General features: G+C 49.0%; 1 protein-coding gene across 2 annotated transcripts in view; it reads left to right on the top strand.

Annotated features, from left to right (window-relative positions):
- Positions 1–12925, top strand: part of GABRA3 (gamma-aminobutyric acid type A receptor subunit alpha3) — a 59900-nt gene extending 46975 nt beyond the window's left edge. The window contains exons 7-10 of one of the 2 annotated variants that reach the window (XM_035541470.2): positions 1409–1552; positions 2795–2947; positions 5730–5941; positions 12425–12924. In XM_035541470.2, the coding sequence (XP_035397363.1) occupies positions 1409–1552; positions 2795–2947; positions 5730–5941; positions 12425–12754 (839 nt within the window). In that variant the 3' untranslated portion in view covers positions 12755–12924. Of the gene's footprint in view, positions 1–1408; positions 1553–2794; positions 2948–5729; positions 5942–12424 lie in introns of both variants that reach the window. The other variant, XM_035541471.2, reaches the window with a different exon arrangement.
- The last annotated feature ends 3905 nt before the right edge of the window (positions 12926–16830 follow it).

Consider the following 16830-nt stretch of genomic DNA (forward strand, 5'->3'; position numbering starts at 1 on the left):
GGCAGAGGAGCATTGGCGGAGCACTACAAAGCTAAGCCTGAAGGAGGAAGGTGGTCTCCAGAAGCATGTGGAGAGCTGGAAGGAGGGACTGGAAAAGCAGTGTTGCACATCAGATGAGAAGTGCCAGCGTGCATCTGAAGTGCTTAAGCAGCACCGTGGCATGCTGAGAAATGTTGGCTGATCATCAAAACCACTCCCCCTGCTTCACACAGCGTCTGCTTAGCGTTTAGCAGGTTTGCCAAAACCCACAGTGCAGGGATAACAATGGTTGTTTTTAAAAGATCAGAGAAATCTAGCTGTCTTAGGACACAATCATCCACAAAGCATGAGCTGAGAAATTTCCATAGTAGACTTGACCCAATGCTTGGGCTGACCCTAGCCAGAGATGTCTTAATATCTTAATACAAGAAGCTGGTGGTAAAAATGAATGAAAAACACTTGTTAAAATGGCTTTGCAGATAGTGAACTTTGTTCTTGCCTAGAAAATTACTGCAGAGTGGGTCTGGACAGGAAGGTTGAGAGCATTACGGAGAGTTGTAGCACCTAGTAGAGCCTGGAGAAACTTAATTTCTAGATGCTGGAGGACTGGCAATACTGAGAGAACAAGTGGGAAAGAGAGCAGCTATGGGAACAAGCAGGGGTTTGGTCACAAAGGCTTGTGAAGGTGATGGTGACTGTGCGTGTTTTAGGGAGGTGCTGGGCAAGGATGGAGAGGGGAGCTTGCAAGTCTCTGGAAGGCTGCCCTGGCTGTGAGCCCGGTGCTGCCCCTTGCAGTGGCTCAGCAGAACTTGCCCGCTGTCTTCTGCAACGTGCAGGCAGTGTCTCCCCAGCACTGCCCTGCAGGCACGGGGTTGCACAGCGCACAGAACACACTGGTGGGAGGGCACACCACCTCCAGGGCTGTGAGGCTGGGGACAGCTGCACCTGAAGGTAAAGATTTGCATTTATTTATTTATTTTAAACTAAACAACCTGAAATTCAACCCCATTTGTGTGTAACCCCTCTTGCCAGCCACTGACGGCGTAACTGTCCCAGCCCCTGGCATGGCAGGGTGGTGGCTGTCCTGCTGCCCCAGCACCATGCTGGCCTGGATGCCTTCCTATTTTGCCTCTGCTTGGAGCCAGCCCTTGCATAGCCACCGTGTCAAGGCGACAGCATTTCTCGGTGACGTTGCTCTGCCCCTATTTCAGCTCCATTTCAGCTTCCAGCTCCATTCCCAAAACCCTAGTTCACTTTTGCTCATTCAGTTAGCAGTCGCTGAGCTGCCTTTGTCTCTGGCCATGCTTGGCTGTGCTCAGCCATGTGGCTCTGAGGAACGTACAGCAAGGAGGCTGCAGGCTACAGGCTAATTTTGGTATATTTTAGGTCAGCCAGAAGCACAAACCTCATTTTTCTTTCCCCTCTGCAGATGCCTACACAAAGACAGAGGTGATCTACACCTGGACTCTGGGGAAGGATAAATCAGTGGAAGTAGCAAAGGGTGGATCTCGCCTGAACCAGTATGACCTGCTGGGCCATGTTGTTGGGACAGAGATGGTCCGATCCAGCACAGGTACGTGTGGGACCATGATGAGATGCATGGGCTGAGCACACTGTCAGGCAAGACAGATCCATGGGCTTTGAATACCATGATTTTGTGTAATTATGCAGGCAGTACATGGAGGCGGTGAGGAACATGGTGCTTCTCAAGCCCTATGATGTTGGAGAACATGGCTGAGGACATCTGGGGCTGTCACCTTGAGGCACTAAGATGTTTAGCTTTTAGTGGGTTCTACAGAGAGATCATTATTATCTGTACCCTCTAGAAAACTGATTTCAAGCATCTAAAATGACCTGATGTGCAGAAAATTTGCCCCATCTTGCCCAGCTGGTCCTTGGTACTGTAGACTCATTTGTCTTGGATACCTTTTCAGCCCGTCAGGAGAGCATTGTGGGCAGGGGAGGTGAATGCAACATGATGTTGTGTGATTTTCACTGCATCTGCTTACACAAATATTATCACAGCTAATAGAAGATTCTTCCAAACAAATGTTTCCTCTGATTAATGACCAATATTAATCATCTTTCTCTCCCATCTGCTGCTCCTCCCTTTCTTTCTGAATTCAGGTACTGATAGCTTCTGTTATCTCATGTGTTTCTCTCATTCTTCTTTTCTTCTTTGCTTTTTTTTCCTTCTGTATGCACCAGTAATTCTCTCATTTGAGAATATTTCCTCTCTGGTGCACTTGATTTTAATAGTGTCTGTCTGTAACAACTCATATCACCTCCCTTGGGGAAATGTAGGGAGTCCAGGGGACTAAATGTCATAATATCTGGCCCATCTCTCTACTTAAGTTGTAGTAAAATGTACAGATGAATAACCTGAAATGGCAAGAAAGCTGCTAACGGCTCCTGCGTGTAATGACTTAGCAGAGCCACACTCACAACAAAAAGGCACAATAACCCAGCAAAATATCCAAAGCTTTGGTGTATTGCTTTGAGTGGAGGAATAGGGTACTGGAGGAAAATAGAGATGGCTGCTCCATTGGTCTACAGCCCAGACCTTTAACAACAGAACTTGCCGTGTTTTTTTGAGATGGTTAAAGTGAGGAGAGGCAAAATATTGTCGGGATTGTCAGAAAAAACAAAATTGTGCCAGCCAGCACCAATACAACTCACAGACTGGAATTTCATCTTGGAGTTTGCAAGTTCGCTCAGGACAGACCGTTGGTGTTTTAGAGAGGGACTGGTGCTCAGTCGGTGCCATCCTGGAGCACTGTGGTGGCTCTGTGTCTCTAACCGGCTGTCTCTCCAGGGGAGTACGTCGTCATGACCACACACTTCCACCTCAAGAGGAAGATCGGGTACTTCGTCATCCAGACCTACCTGCCCTGCATTATGACTGTAATCCTGTCCCAGGTCTCTTTCTGGCTCAACAGGGAGTCTGTCCCTGCCCGAACGGTTTTTGGTGAGTCTGGGAGCATGTGGGGTTTCTGGTCAGGTCAGGGGAGAAGGGCAAGCAATGGGAAATTGCTGCTTTGTCCAGATTCACAGCAGAGCAATTCAGTGCATGCAGCAAGTTCTCCGCCTCCAGATCCCATCCATGCCTCCGCCATCCCTTTGGTGGACAAGATCACCATGCTACAGAGCCAGCTCCCCTTGCCCCGGTGGCCTGGGGGTTTGCAAGGCAGCTGGCCCAGGCTGATGGGGCTGCTGAGGTCTAGGCCCAAACACCAATGTCCATGCCCCATGCAAGGAGACGAGCTGAGGCGGTGTAGGCTGCTGCCTTCCGGAGAGTTTCTGGCTCATGACCCCAGTGGATGGTTTCTCCTTTCTTGGGCTGCCTTATTAATATGTAGCTGGCAGAAAAAGCTAAATTATCAAGAATCCTGATCTCCAGCACACATAGACTGCCACGAGTTGAGTCAGCGTGTCCTGCTTGGAGCACAGCTTGGAGGAGAAAATGATCCCATGGGAACAGAAAGGCTACAGAAAGAGGCAGGCTTCAGGGGTGGCTGGGAAAAAAAGGGAGGAAGGATCAGCCATCAGAGCTGGTCTTCTCCGGCCTTGACTGGCATCAGTGAAGCCGCTGGCCATTTCCCATAACAGTGTCTTTCCAGTGCTCCTATTTCCACTGAATCTCTGTAAAAAATACTTCTGTCCATGTTTCTGCTACAAGCCAAGCCATAAATATTAACAGTAATCAAGGTATTGATCATCTAATTATGTGCATTTGGCTGTGTCTGCTTATCTGTATGAGCTTTTGAGTTGAGGAGAGGGTGGGTACATGGGGAGGCATTTAATGCTCTACCTTTGAAGTTGCTAATGTGCCCCTGGTCAGACTCCACGGAACAGGATCCTGAGCTGCGGCAGTTTAACTGCACAGTAAATATTTTGTTATTATTTTCTTCAGCTGGTTTCAGACCCCCCTCTCTGAAGCAAAGTGTCAGGCTGGCATTGCACATGTATTAATAGCTTTAGCAAATATATAATAACAGAATTGCTCTGTGCTTTCCTGCCAAGACCTTGAGTTCAGGATCTATACCCCCAAACCACCACCCCACCATACCCCACTGCCAGGGGGCAGACAGAGCCTTGGCTCTGCGGCGGGGGAAGGCTGGAGGGAAGGATGCAGACCTGCACATCATGTAGTGAAGGATGTGAAGCTCTCTACCACCTCAAAGAGTGTTTCTCAAAAGAACTCCTGCACCAGCTCTGGAGCACCTCTGCTCTCCCAATGCCTGGGCTGACCCCTTCTCCGAGGATATTTGATTCCCTCTCATGTTATCCCGATATTTGCAATTAGACAGGTTTCCTCAAGTAGCAGCACAGATTTGTCAGGAAAAAGCTGATTGAAAAATTAAAAGCTACCTTTGTGAAAAATGTCTTAGCTCCCAAATTGCTTTGCTTTGCTATTAAGAGAATAATGAGAACTCCAATTGTTTATTCTTTTTTTTTCCCCTCTCAGAAAGTATTACCAACAATATTACTGAAACTCTTCAATTACCAGGAGTATAGCTTAAGGGAAGTGAAAATTAGTCAATATTTTTATAACGTTTTTAATGCATTTTTAATTGAAAAGCATATTATTGGGGAAAATGGATAGCAAGGGTTTCTTGCTTTAATGAAAAAAAGCTTTAATAGGCATTTTGCTACAGATCATTTTAAAAGATAAACCCTTGTGACACTTTTTCTGGCAGCATGGGCCACTGATGGGTGCCTGGCCGTGCAGGCAGGACCTGCGGTCCCACAGTCCATCCATGTAACCCCCAAAGCACTTCCAGAATATTCTAAGACCTGCATTGTGAGAGTGGCCAGTTTCTGCTCCTCCATGAAATCCTAACTGTGTAGCTGTACCTTATTATTGTCATTGTTGTTGTTTTATTTTATCACAGTAGCAACAAGAGGCTTCTCCACACCAGGCTCCATGTGAGGGAGCTAGGCCTGGTGTCAGGGAATTCACAGATGAGGAATTAAACTCCCCGAATTAAATGTAGGTGCCTAACTCTGAGGTAGGACTCTTTTATAGTGAGCAGAAATATAGTCAATGGAGTTTGGGTCAGATTCCTCTTATCCTAATGTGTGTGCCATTGTTTATATGAATTGGAGATATCTGGAACTGGCCCACAGAAGGCCCTGCAGTTGGCCCGACTCGAGCAGGGGGTTGAACTAGTTGAGTTCCCTCTCAGCCTAAACTTCTTTGTTATTCTGCAAATTGCACCATGGACTGGTGTGGCTAGGGGTCCCTTAATTACAGTGGGAACATAGCTTAGAGGACAGCTCTCAAAAGTATGTGATGGAAATGCAGCTGTGTGTTTTGTGGGGAAAGTGAAGCACAAAGATGTGAAGTGGTTCACCAAGGCCTGGCTTAATGTCAGTGGCAGAGAGAGGAGCAGATTTCAGTTCTTCTTAAGCCTGGCCTGCTCCCTGCCCTCTGGGCAGTGGGGATTTTTTCTGGTATATCCCTTTTGTGGCCAAATCACTTTTGATATTGGTAGGTCCATATGCAATGGAGAAGCATCTTGGGCAGGAGCCTGCTGTCTTCAGTACTTGTATCCCTGTCTGTGTGTGTGGTGGATTTGCCCCCTTTTGTCAAGGGGCCAGTACATCTGTGGGCTAGGCTAGTATGACCCATGACAAGATTTCTTGCTGGCTTTTCCCCTGAAAGGGCAGGGCACAAAGATGCTGAGGGTGGGTGAGTGCAAGTGTATGGTCTGACAGCATCCTTGCCTCCTGCTGTGTTCCCACAGGTGTCACCACCGTCCTCACCATGACCACACTAAGCATCAGCGCAAGAAACTCGTTGCCTAAAGTGGCGTACGCGACGGCCATGGACTGGTTCATAGCCGTCTGTTACGCCTTTGTGTTTTCTGCGCTGATCGAATTTGCCACCGTCAACTACTTCACCAAGCGCAGCTGGGCTTGGGATGGCAAGAAGGTGCTGGAGGCCCAAGAGATGAAGGTGAGCCCCATGGCTGAGGCCGGGGACAGTGAAGAAGCGCTGCATGAGAGAGCTGCGCAGGGACCAGGAGTGGGTAGCATGCAGCCCCACAGCACTCGGGAGGCTGGGTGCTACTTACTGGGGTTCCCAGCTCAGGTCTTGACTGCAGCGGTTCTTGGGGAACGAGGGAGGAGGGCTGGTCGCTGTGCTTAGCTGGAGAAAAACACCCAGATCAGACTGCTCGCTCTTTCCTGTGCCTTTCTGCATGACTGCTGGTGGAAATGAGAATGCGTGCACGTTTTGGTCTTACTCTGCTGGTGGTCTCCTTTCTCCTTCTCCCTCAAGCCCATAAATGCCCCGCTCCATCTCGCCTGCATGCCACCCAAGCCCAAATACACCACGGGATGCCAGCCTCGCCAATGGTGATGGTTCCACTGTGCTGTGTCCCCTGCAGCAGGTACCCCCTCCGTAGGTCTCCCCCAGCATGGGCAAGCATGGTGCAGTGAGGGGCAGGCCCTAAGGCTCGTGCTGTTGCCCACAGCTGCTGGCAGCTGCTGCTTTGTACGCTTGGGCAAAGAGGATGGGTGGGAAGCAAGCAATCGGAAACGGCACCTGGCAGTAAATTAGTGCCTGGCATCACCCACATTTCTCCTTCTACTCAGGATCAGCCTCTCTGGCAGCATCCTTTCTGACAGCCATCACTAGCCCTGCCCGTGTCCCCTCCCTCCTGACTGATTTAATCTGGGCTGCGCAGAGAAATCGCTTACTGTAGCATGCTGCTCCTTGTTTATATTTATTGAATCAATTTGAAAATCACATTTGTCCTTGTTCTCGGTTCTGGAGCTTCTATATTTTTCTCCTTTGCATTTCAATGTGTTATTTAAAATTGTTGTGGGGCTCTATGCAAATACCTGGCAGAACTGCAGTAACTTTTAGGAGGACGACAGCCAGCCATTTCTCTGATACGGAGGTCACAGCAGAAGAATGGAGGCCTTGTGGAAAACCACAGCCATCACTGGGTGCTGAATGCCTCTGTCTTGTGATTCTTGGACTCTCTTTATCCATTTGCTTTTGCAGCTGTGGTCTGAGCACCAGGCTCATGGCAGAAGGGCTTCAGAGGAGGCCTGTTAATTGTCTTCCACATCCATCGTGATCCATAGCACTAGCTGGGCCTCTGGAGATGAGAGGAATCTTTCTCAGGTCATTGGCATGAACAAAAAATCAGAGCAGGTCCTCAAAGCAACCCTATCCCTTTCAGGGATGGGTAAATCAGCACAAAGTCAGGATTCACAAAGCCTTGGGCAGTTATGTGAACTGAGCACAGCCAAAAAAGCAACAAAGGCTTAAAAGCTTCAATTTATGATAAAAGAAGCAGTTTCCTCGATTTATTTATTGACCCAGCACTGCAAAATCAACCATGCTGAAGCAATAGGGTAAAAACAGGCAGAATGTTTGCACACATGGTAATTGAACAAGAAAACAAAGCAGGACTGGGAATGTTTCAGAGAAAGCACTCCTTGCGAGAGTTTGCTGCAATTGGTGTCAGCCTGAAGAATTGCAATGGACTCCAAATTTGTGGATTCTTTTTCAAGCCAACCCTGTTCCTTATCTGATGCAAACTCAGAAGGCTAACCCACCCTGGTCTCTGCAGCTCAGAAGCTCTCACTCTACCCTATTCTCTCTATTTCACTTTTATATATGCTGCAAACAATAACATCTGAAATCATGCATCCAAGGATAACTTCCTGAACAGTCACGGACTTTCAGGGAGCTTGTGAATATGATGTGTCACCATATTTGCTTTCGTCTCTATTCCACCGAATATTTTCAAGCAGTGAATTTGCTACGCAAGGGAGGTGCCTCATTGGCTCAGTTCCAGCCTTTATTTAGCTCTTCTTGAAACAATTGACAAGCCAGGTGGTTGAAACCACTAAAGAAAGAGGAGGCCAAAGAATAACTATTGGCATTTTAAAGTGTTGATACCAGGAGTAAAACTGCCAGTGACAAGCCCAGGCTGAGCCTTGGTCTCTGGAGAGCGTTCCCCCCAGCCAAAAAGAATGTTCTTTATTGATGTGATGGCAAGGATCCTCATTCCAGGTTTGATTGTTTCCTTGCATGAACACAAAAAATAAAAAAAAAAAAAGAAAAGAAATCAATAAGTGTCAGCCCTGCCCTCACCTCAAATGCAGGCAGCAGCAATGCTTCCCAGCCTATTTAAAAGAAATCCCTATTTTGCAAAAGCTGCGGGTCGCTGACAGGTACTCCCAGCATGTCCACTCTCTCATGGCAGGTTCTATTCTTCCTTTGTCCCCTTCATCCATTCTACCAATTTAGATGGAGGATTCTGTGAGGCAAAGCAGTTTTTGGGTGGGACTTAACCACGATGGGTAGATCTTGGTGAAAATGTTAAGTCCAAATTTTCTATGTGCTTTTCATATGTCTTTTTACTGAGGAAAAGTCACCAAGGAGCATCCTCCAAACCTCTCTGTTGATACTATCATCTTTGAGTTTTCTTCCTTGATTTTTGGAGGTGTCTGGCATGCTTGCCATTTGCACCAGGTACCTTTTCTACTGATGGAGTGAAGCCAAGATCTTTGTCCAACCCACCCTTCAGCAATTCTGAAGTTTACCCCTTGATCAAGGTCACCAAGGAATCATTATTCTTTCTCCTTCATTTCTTTCCACCTATGGCATCTTTGTTTCAGTCCCCTCCTTCCAACAGAGAGGAGCTAGAACCAACCTTCATAGACCACAATTTTCAAACAATTTACAGACTCACAGGGTGGTTCAGACCCTTTTTTTCTGCCTCACTATGGTAAATATGTTTTAATGTGACTTTCCTTTGCTGACCATGCTCTGCAGCCCAGTCTTCTTTGTCCTACTGCATTCACAATCTCCTGTGACACCCCATAGCACTGCAAATGATTTATGCTTCCAAAATCTTCACTAGATTCCATGTGTCATTCTTTGACACCGTTTCACCCTCTTTCTCTCCACACTGTCCACATGGTGTCTGGGGGTGATCCAGCCTCTGAGTTTTTGTCTGGAGATGCAGAGAGTGTAGAATCATTGAGGTCACCTCCACATAAGCAGAATGAAGAAGGGATGGGAGCGGTGAGTGATGCACCTTGAATACTGGGTTCGGCTTGGGCCTCTCACTACAAGAAAGATACTGAGCTGCCAGGGAGGAGGTGCAGAGAGCTAAGTCTCTGACAGACCATCAGCAGAACCAGTAGTTCCCCTAATTTCAGATGTTCAGCCTTTAGCACCTCAACAGAGAGTCTGGGAGACAAGAATATTTAACGAAATGCTATTGTACTCCACCGTGTGTGTTTGTGGAAGAACTTGTCAGACTCCAGTATCTATCCAGGGACCATATTTATCTTCAGACCAGATTTCATAGCTTTTCCCTCGGGAGAGCAGCTCAGGAAGATAACTTCATGCAGCAGCTTCAGTCTCCCTGAGCCTAAACTGGGACATAAAAACGAGAATAGCTTTTCAACATAGACATTTTAACTAGGCCAGTTTTTCCAGTGTAAATATGGGGTCTCCTCTTGTTTTTCCACTCTTTCCATCTGATTCAGTACAACATGGAACTCCTCATAGATAAGTGTGCCGGGTTATTAAAGCTGAGGGCTACTTTGCAGCTGAGAGCAATAAACAAGTTTTGCTTTATTTGAGTGTCAAAATCTTGCCTAAAACATTTATTTATAGAGCGTAGTCTAGTATCTTCAGGCCGAACCATTTTTTCTGACATCTCAGGAGCCTGTTTTCTTGCACGTGTGTGCTCTGATGGGAAGCATGTGCTCTGGATGTTTAGCAAAGACTGCCCAGGCTCCCAGCACTGACCAGGACAACTATGGACAGCTAAAAAATGTCTCTGGTTGTAGGCTCCCAAGCCTCAGCACTACCTGAACAGTCTGATCTGAGGTCCAGAGAAGCGCGAGCAGAATCTTGGGGGCCTCTGAATCGCATTAATAGAAGCAGTTGTTTGCTGTCAACACCCACAGCATTCATGTTAGCCTGAATTTCCTCAATTTCAGCCTTCTGTTTTCAAATGCCGTTGGCTAGACAAGACAGATCCACTTTGCAAACTCTGGGGCAGAAAAGCTAGCCAGGTTGAAAATGTCATGTCACTAATAGTCATCTTATTCACGTAACATGGCTGATTAATACTCAAATAATCACAGTGCACTTCAAATTACATTCTGCAAACAACAATGTTTTTCATTTCATTACCTACTATTAATTATTTTATTACCTCCTGTAGCTATGTTAATAACTAATCATACTAAAGCACATTTGAATGTTTTAGAAGGTGAAACATCTTTAGTCCTTTATTTGCTTCTTATCAGCTCTTCAGCAGGAAAAGTTCACCTGTGCAGGGGGTACAAGCTAACATGGCTCTAATGATTGCAGAAATCAGTCACACAGTTAATCATTAAAGATCATAACAACCTCTCCCACATTATCCATAGAGGACTATGAATATGGTCTGATCAGTGGTTTAGTCAGATCCGGACTTTTCTAGACATTTCGACCTCCTTCTAAGAGCAGGTTAATTTCTGTAATTGCTATGAGGCTGCAGTCAGAGCTCTGATGTTACTGGAGAGGGGTTGAAAGATTGTGCAGACGTCTGGGTTTTTTAGCATCCCACTGAAAATTGCTGTGGAAAATGCATTTCCTAAGGTAACCAGAAATATCCCTGGTGATTGCGGACACATTTACAACACAAGAACAGCCTGAAATGTAAAGCCCTTGGAGTACCTCTGCGGGTCAGATGGTCAATCCAGCCTTTCTGGTTCTCAGGCTGGGATGCAGAGGTGAACACATCCTGCTGGCTGTGCACTCTCCCTTTCTCCCAGCCCTTTCTTTTCACGTGGTGTCTGCATGCCTACGTACATAGAAGACAGTGCCAAACACCACTGGGAAATGACTGAATGAACCTTGTTTTGTGTTTCGGTTGCTTTTGAATGGAAAATGAGATAAGAAGTCACACCTTAGATTCCCACTGTGAGTGATTGCTGTGTCTAGCTCTGACTCCTGGTGTAATTACAGCGGACACCACGTGGACACACACAGGTGCTGGGATATGTCGGGTGTCTGATAGCTGCACAGGAAGAGATTCAATTCAACACGTGTCTCCCGGTAGACCTAGATTGCTTCATACAATATGGCCTGTGGTGCAGCTGGTCTCAAGTCCCTGACAACAACAGGAAGATCCCCGGGGTGGGGGAAACATCCATCATGACTCTCTAGCTCTGTCTTCCCATCCACTCATCTTCATTAACATCGGAACTGTCTGTCTTAAGCATCCTCCTTCATCCTTTAGTGCACCATGTCAAACGCAAGTGTGTCTTTTCCATTTCCTGTGCAAGCTCTCCACCCTTCAGCAAGGACAGCACTGCTCTCCCTGGAGCCCTGGGGGAGGGCTGCGCTTTTCTCCCTTGATTTGCAGCAACCCTTAGATATGAAGGCAAGATGAAAGGCTCCCCTCTGCCCTTATAGCATCTGGAGTCCTGAAAACCAGAGCTACTGCAAATCCTTTCTGTCTGTTCTGTATCTTGCCTGGGTAGGTGATGAGAGGAACTAAAATATCCCAGAGGCATTGTGGACGTCGTGACGTTAAATTCTGAGGTCCATGTGAGACATTCAGGGCACTGAGGCAGTGTAAGATATGGCCTTTTAGTATCATGGTTCAAAAGCACTGCAGTGCTGTCACCCACATTCTTAAGGCCACTGGTTTTCTGGCTAAAAAATAAAAAATAAAAAAATCGTCTATGATGTCTCCTCCTCTCACCTGATCCAGGAAACAGACCGGCTAAGCAGACAATCAAGTTCTTCCCCTAAGATGACCACACTGGGTCTCATGCTTTTCTAAAGAATGCATTCCTGCTTCGTCTCTCTGTGGCTGAACCTTACATACAACAGAAAACAGAACCCAGCTGAGGGAGAAGTCAAGGAGTCTGTGTGTAGTTTGAGCTTGCATTCACTTGTACTGGCCTAGCAATATACAGCACAGACTTGGCAGCACTCGGCCAGTCAAGGAGTCACCCATCTTGGGCAGCTACTGCTCAAGTGCAGCTGCACACACCGTTTTATACCCTTGCTCTCATCTAAGGGGCTGCAAGGAGGCTGTGAGGCTGTGCGGCTTCAGTTATTTGACTTGCAGCCAGGCCTAACAACTAGCTGCCAGTCCAGGACCTCTTTGTGCTCCGTGCTCCATGCCAAGCTTACACGGAGCAGCCGGTGTAATTGAAGGAGACCCTAGACCAGCACATCCCACTGCTCCAGCTGCCCTCATGTGGCAGATGTCATGGGTTCTGGCCATCTCCTCACCACATCTTCCTTCGCTTCCACAGTGCTGCCTTCTCGGTCTCTTGCTCCTCGCTCCCTTTTCCATCTTCTCATCCAGACAGGCAGGTAAACTCAGAGGACAAAATACTCTCTGTGCAGTTCTACAGTCACTTCATCTCTATTGTGTTTCTCTTCCACCTTCCCTAGAAAAAAGAACCGGTGGCACTAGCGAAGAAAACCAACAACACCTACAACATAGTTGGCACCACATATGCCCTCAACATTGCCAAGGACCCCGGCCTGCCCACCATCTCCAAGAGTGCTGCTGCCACCGCGACGGCCACCAGCGTGCCCCCCAAGATGCACCGCATAGAGGAGAAGCTCCCAGAGAGTAAGAAGACGTACAACAGCGTCAGCAAGGTAGACAAGATGTCCCGCATCGTCTTTCCAGTCCTCTTTGCCATTTTCAACTTAGTCTACTGGGCTACCTACGTAAACCGGGAGTCAGCTATCAAAGGAATGATCCCCAAACAATAAAACCGGTCCAATAAACCTTCCATCAGTGAGCAACACCCAGGCAGGAATTCTCCAGGGCTTTCTTCTCTCCTGTTTTGTTTAATTATTATTGTTCATTTGATATTATTATTACTATTAGATCATTCTTTTATAATGTAAACAAAACTGTGATTTTAATTTAATCCCGTATACATTTAGTTTTGTTTTATTTTGGTTTGGTTTTTCTTTGATGATGAAAGGAAAAAAAAAAGGATCATAACAAGTTGTGCCTCTAACATCGTGAGTCTGATGTCCCCACCCACCCAAGCCGCCCTGTGCTTCCATCTGTCCTTCTCCACGGTCTGCATGCCACTGCCATCTCACGCTCCTCTCCGCTGGGGGCTGCCTCCCTCCTCCTCTTCTGCGATGGACTGTCCTAGCATGGTGGACACTCCTGGTGGCATGGGCTCAAGGATGTGGAGGCCTCCAGAGTCAGTCACTGGGCTGGTCTTCAGTGCCTGGCGCTTTGTGCTAGGCTGTGCTCCCCTAGGGGCAGGGGAGCTGCTCTGTAGAGGGAGCGGTGCTGCGTGGGCCAGTGCCAGGGGCTGGTAGAACCATGGCAGGTGTGGAACAGGGTGACAGCATCTTGTAGGTATCTACTGGGCTTCCTCCCCTCTGTCTTCACCAGCTTCTTCAACCAAGCCCAGCTGCTGCTTTTCTCCATGCTTCTCCCCAGATGAGAACAGGTGAGAAAGGTCTTGTCTGTCTGACATCCTGCACTCTTGGGGCAATTCATGTTAGAGGACGGGATATTTCCTACTAGAGAAATCATTTTTCTCAGGGTCAGTGAGTGACTGAGGTCAGGACTGGAGCTTTCTAATGCCTAGGAGGAGATAGTAGCTGTGAAGCCACGTGCCTTCAGCATCAGGAAGCCATAGAGCTCAGACAGATAGTTTATCACTTTCTCTTGGCCCCATCCACTTCTCCTTCTTGACTTCTCTGCTCCCCATTCATCTTCCTTTGTCTACTGTGCAGCCCCCAGTAACAAATATCTCACTGCTTGCAGGTGGATTTAGGCAGAGAAGCCCCTGCCTCCCAGGGGCTCCCAGGGGAGCCACACTGCCAGGGAGGAGCACAACCCCAGGACATCCAGCTCATGGTGTGTTCCTGCTCTCGTGCACCTGAGCAGCAGTGCTGGTTCAGGCCCCTTCCTGCCCTGGCACACCAGGAACCACTCTGACACCTGTGGGGGTGCCTGGGGCTCTAGTCGGTCCCCAAGAACGCCCCTGTCCCCCATAAATGCAGCTGAGCATCCTCACCACCAGGGGAAAACAGCAGAAGGGGCTCTTTGAAACGGTGGTGGTGGTGGTGGTGACACTGCTGTCCCAGGGAGATGTGTGACCAGACGCCATCTCACAAACCCACTGAGATGAGACACAGCTCTAATACCTGCAAACTCTTCCAAGAAAGCCCCCCAGTGCCTTGGAGAGAGGCTTTTTCTCTCTTCATGGCCCTTCAGTCAGGGTCCCAAACCAGCAGCTGCCCCCTTCCCAGCAGCAGCACAAGTTGGTGGCATCCAAGCCCTGTCCCTCCTACCCCTCCCTGGTGCCTGGACCCCTGCGCACACTGTCCTGCTATGAGGAGCGATGTCCTCCGTCTGTGAGTGCTCATCCCCATCCCACGGGTGGCACTGATCCTGCCAGCAGCCCTGCTCCCAGGATGGGATGCGCCACCTCTTTCCTTGGTCACTGGCTGCCCCCTCCACCCGCCCCCTGCACATTTTGGGTGCACGCAGCCAGCTCGGGGCCCCAGCACCCCCAGCGTGATGTCTTCAGCATTGCTTTGAGCCTCTGCACCGAGCTCAGCACCCCCTGCCAGCACAGGAGCGGGGCTGAGCGCGAGGCGCAGGACTCGCCCCACCTGGAATATCCATGGGGACGGCAGGATGGAGCGGGGCAGGGCAGGATGCTTCATCCTGCAGTGTGCGTGGCGTTGGTGCAAGTCCTGCCCGTCCCTCACCTCTCTTGCTGGCTCAGCAGCAGCGCACAAGGAGAGGAGCTCGGAGACATTCAGCTCAGCCCCCGGCGTGTCCCGTCCACCAGCAGGCAGCGTGGGGCGAGACGTGGCACATCCTCCAAGCAGATGTGAGGGAAACCAGCTCTAGCCGTGCCATCCACACCCCAAACCGCCCGTGACATTTCTACAGTGCCTTTCATCCCCAGGGCTCCCCGGCAGGCAGCGAGGAGGGGAAAGCCCCAGCATCAGGTTGGAGGAGCGGAGGGAGGATGCACTGTCCCCAAATCTGCTGGGCAGGGGGGACATCCCCGCTACTTTGGCACTGCCCCAGCACTGCCCTGCACCCCTCGCACCCCCGTGCCCCTTGTGCTCCCCCCATGCCAGCACTGTCCCCTCCAGCAGTGGGTGCTGCTGCCACCCCCCAGCTCCCCGGCTGTAATCGCTGTGCTCACTGGCCGTGAGGCTGTTTGTTTGGGGGACTACTTGGATGTCATTTTCTTAAATAAGCTAGATGAAGTGTATCTCATAAAACATTCATGTCACTATAATACTCAGGCCTAAGTGAATGAAATAGAAACCCTATAAAAAGCAAAACAAACACAATAAAATGGTAACAAAGAGTATATTGTGTTTACTAATGGAATTATGTCAAAGGCAAGATTAAATGTGGGATCCAGTGACTTCGCTGACTTGAGTCTCCTCCTCAGCCCCCTCCACTAGCCTGGGCATTCCCCAAAATCCCCTCTGCCTGAGGGCAATCCCACCTGCTGCACTGTCAGGGTGAACCTCCTGTCTGTCTTCTCCACTTCTCCTTCAATCCTGCTGCCCCCAGACCCTTGTTCCTCTGCAGGACACAGTCCACCAGGCTGGCTTGCTGGTGGCACCCACCTGCTGGCCCATCTTTGCTCTCCCCAGCTCTGAAAACTTTGCTCTCTGCTGGATAAAAGGCTCCCTCCCTGGATCGGTGTTAGCATGCCTTGAAAGCCAAGTCTATTCCCACCAAAGCCTGGCACTGGCCCTGAGTCTTTTTGCCAGCTGGAAGCAGAAATACCGGCATCCTTTGGTTAAAGACAACAAACCAAACAGGATTTGTAGTTTGGCTTCCAATCAGGGAAGCATTTCGGGAAGATAGTTATAAATAAGTGGTTTAGCATCTCCTGCCAGCAGACATCACAGAGAAGATAATGTTCTTTTTTTAAAATCTGTCAGAGGCTCAAACTGGGACATTTCCCTCCCAGCTAACACGAGGCTGCTGATGGGCCCTTCTTCTATGGGGCCCTTCTTTTATAACTGGGCTGTGTAGGGATGGGCATGTACACAGCCATTGACAGTTTACTCCACAGAAAGCCAGTTGTGCATGGAGTGGGCTCTGCATTTCACTGTGAACCTCGATACTCCAACATTTCTTTTCTTTTTGCAAGGCTCAAAGCCCCCTGACTTGATGAGAGTCTCCCAGGAAGGAATTAGAAGGCTTTAAGAGTGACCAAAGTGATCTGTTAGCCTGTACTCCTGCTTTGTAGTCCCAACCTGCGGTTGCCTTCCTCCTGACAATGTCAGGTGGATGTTTTGGCACTGACACCCTGCCCCTGCCCTCCTCTGAGACCACACATGGGCCAAATCGGTGTGTTTTTGGGGTGCTCTGAACGCTTGGGAAGGCAGGGGATGGTTGAGCTGAGGTCCTCCAGGTGGTCATGGGAGGTAGCTCGTGGTGGCTGCAAGCAGCAGGTCAGTGCTGCAGGTGTGAGGGACAGGGAGAAGGGGTCACTGGGTGCCACCCGTGCTTCTAAAGGGCTGATGGAGCTATCCCCATATGACTTCTCTGAAAACGTTCCTTGAACATCACCAGCCAGGGCTGTGACACCCGGGGCACAGCTGCCTGGTTCTTCTCCACGCACCAGGCTCAATGTGAGCAAAGGCAGCTTCACTGCTCCCTATAAGCTGTACAACAAATTGTTGAGGCCAACACAGCTCATCCCCTCCTGATCTCCACCAGCTCGGTGGCACTGGTGGGGACCTGCTTTATTTGCTGTAGGACCTCCCTGTGTGAGCAGCCCCCGTGCTCGCTGACCCCAGACACAAACCTGGCATGCCAACAAGGGCCC

Source organism: Cygnus atratus, chromosome 13 (assembly GCF_013377495.2).
Source record: "Cygnus atratus isolate AKBS03 ecotype Queensland, Australia chromosome 13, CAtr_DNAZoo_HiC_assembly, whole genome shotgun sequence".
Classification (NCBI taxonomy): domain Eukaryota; kingdom Metazoa; phylum Chordata; class Aves; order Anseriformes; family Anatidae; genus Cygnus; species Cygnus atratus.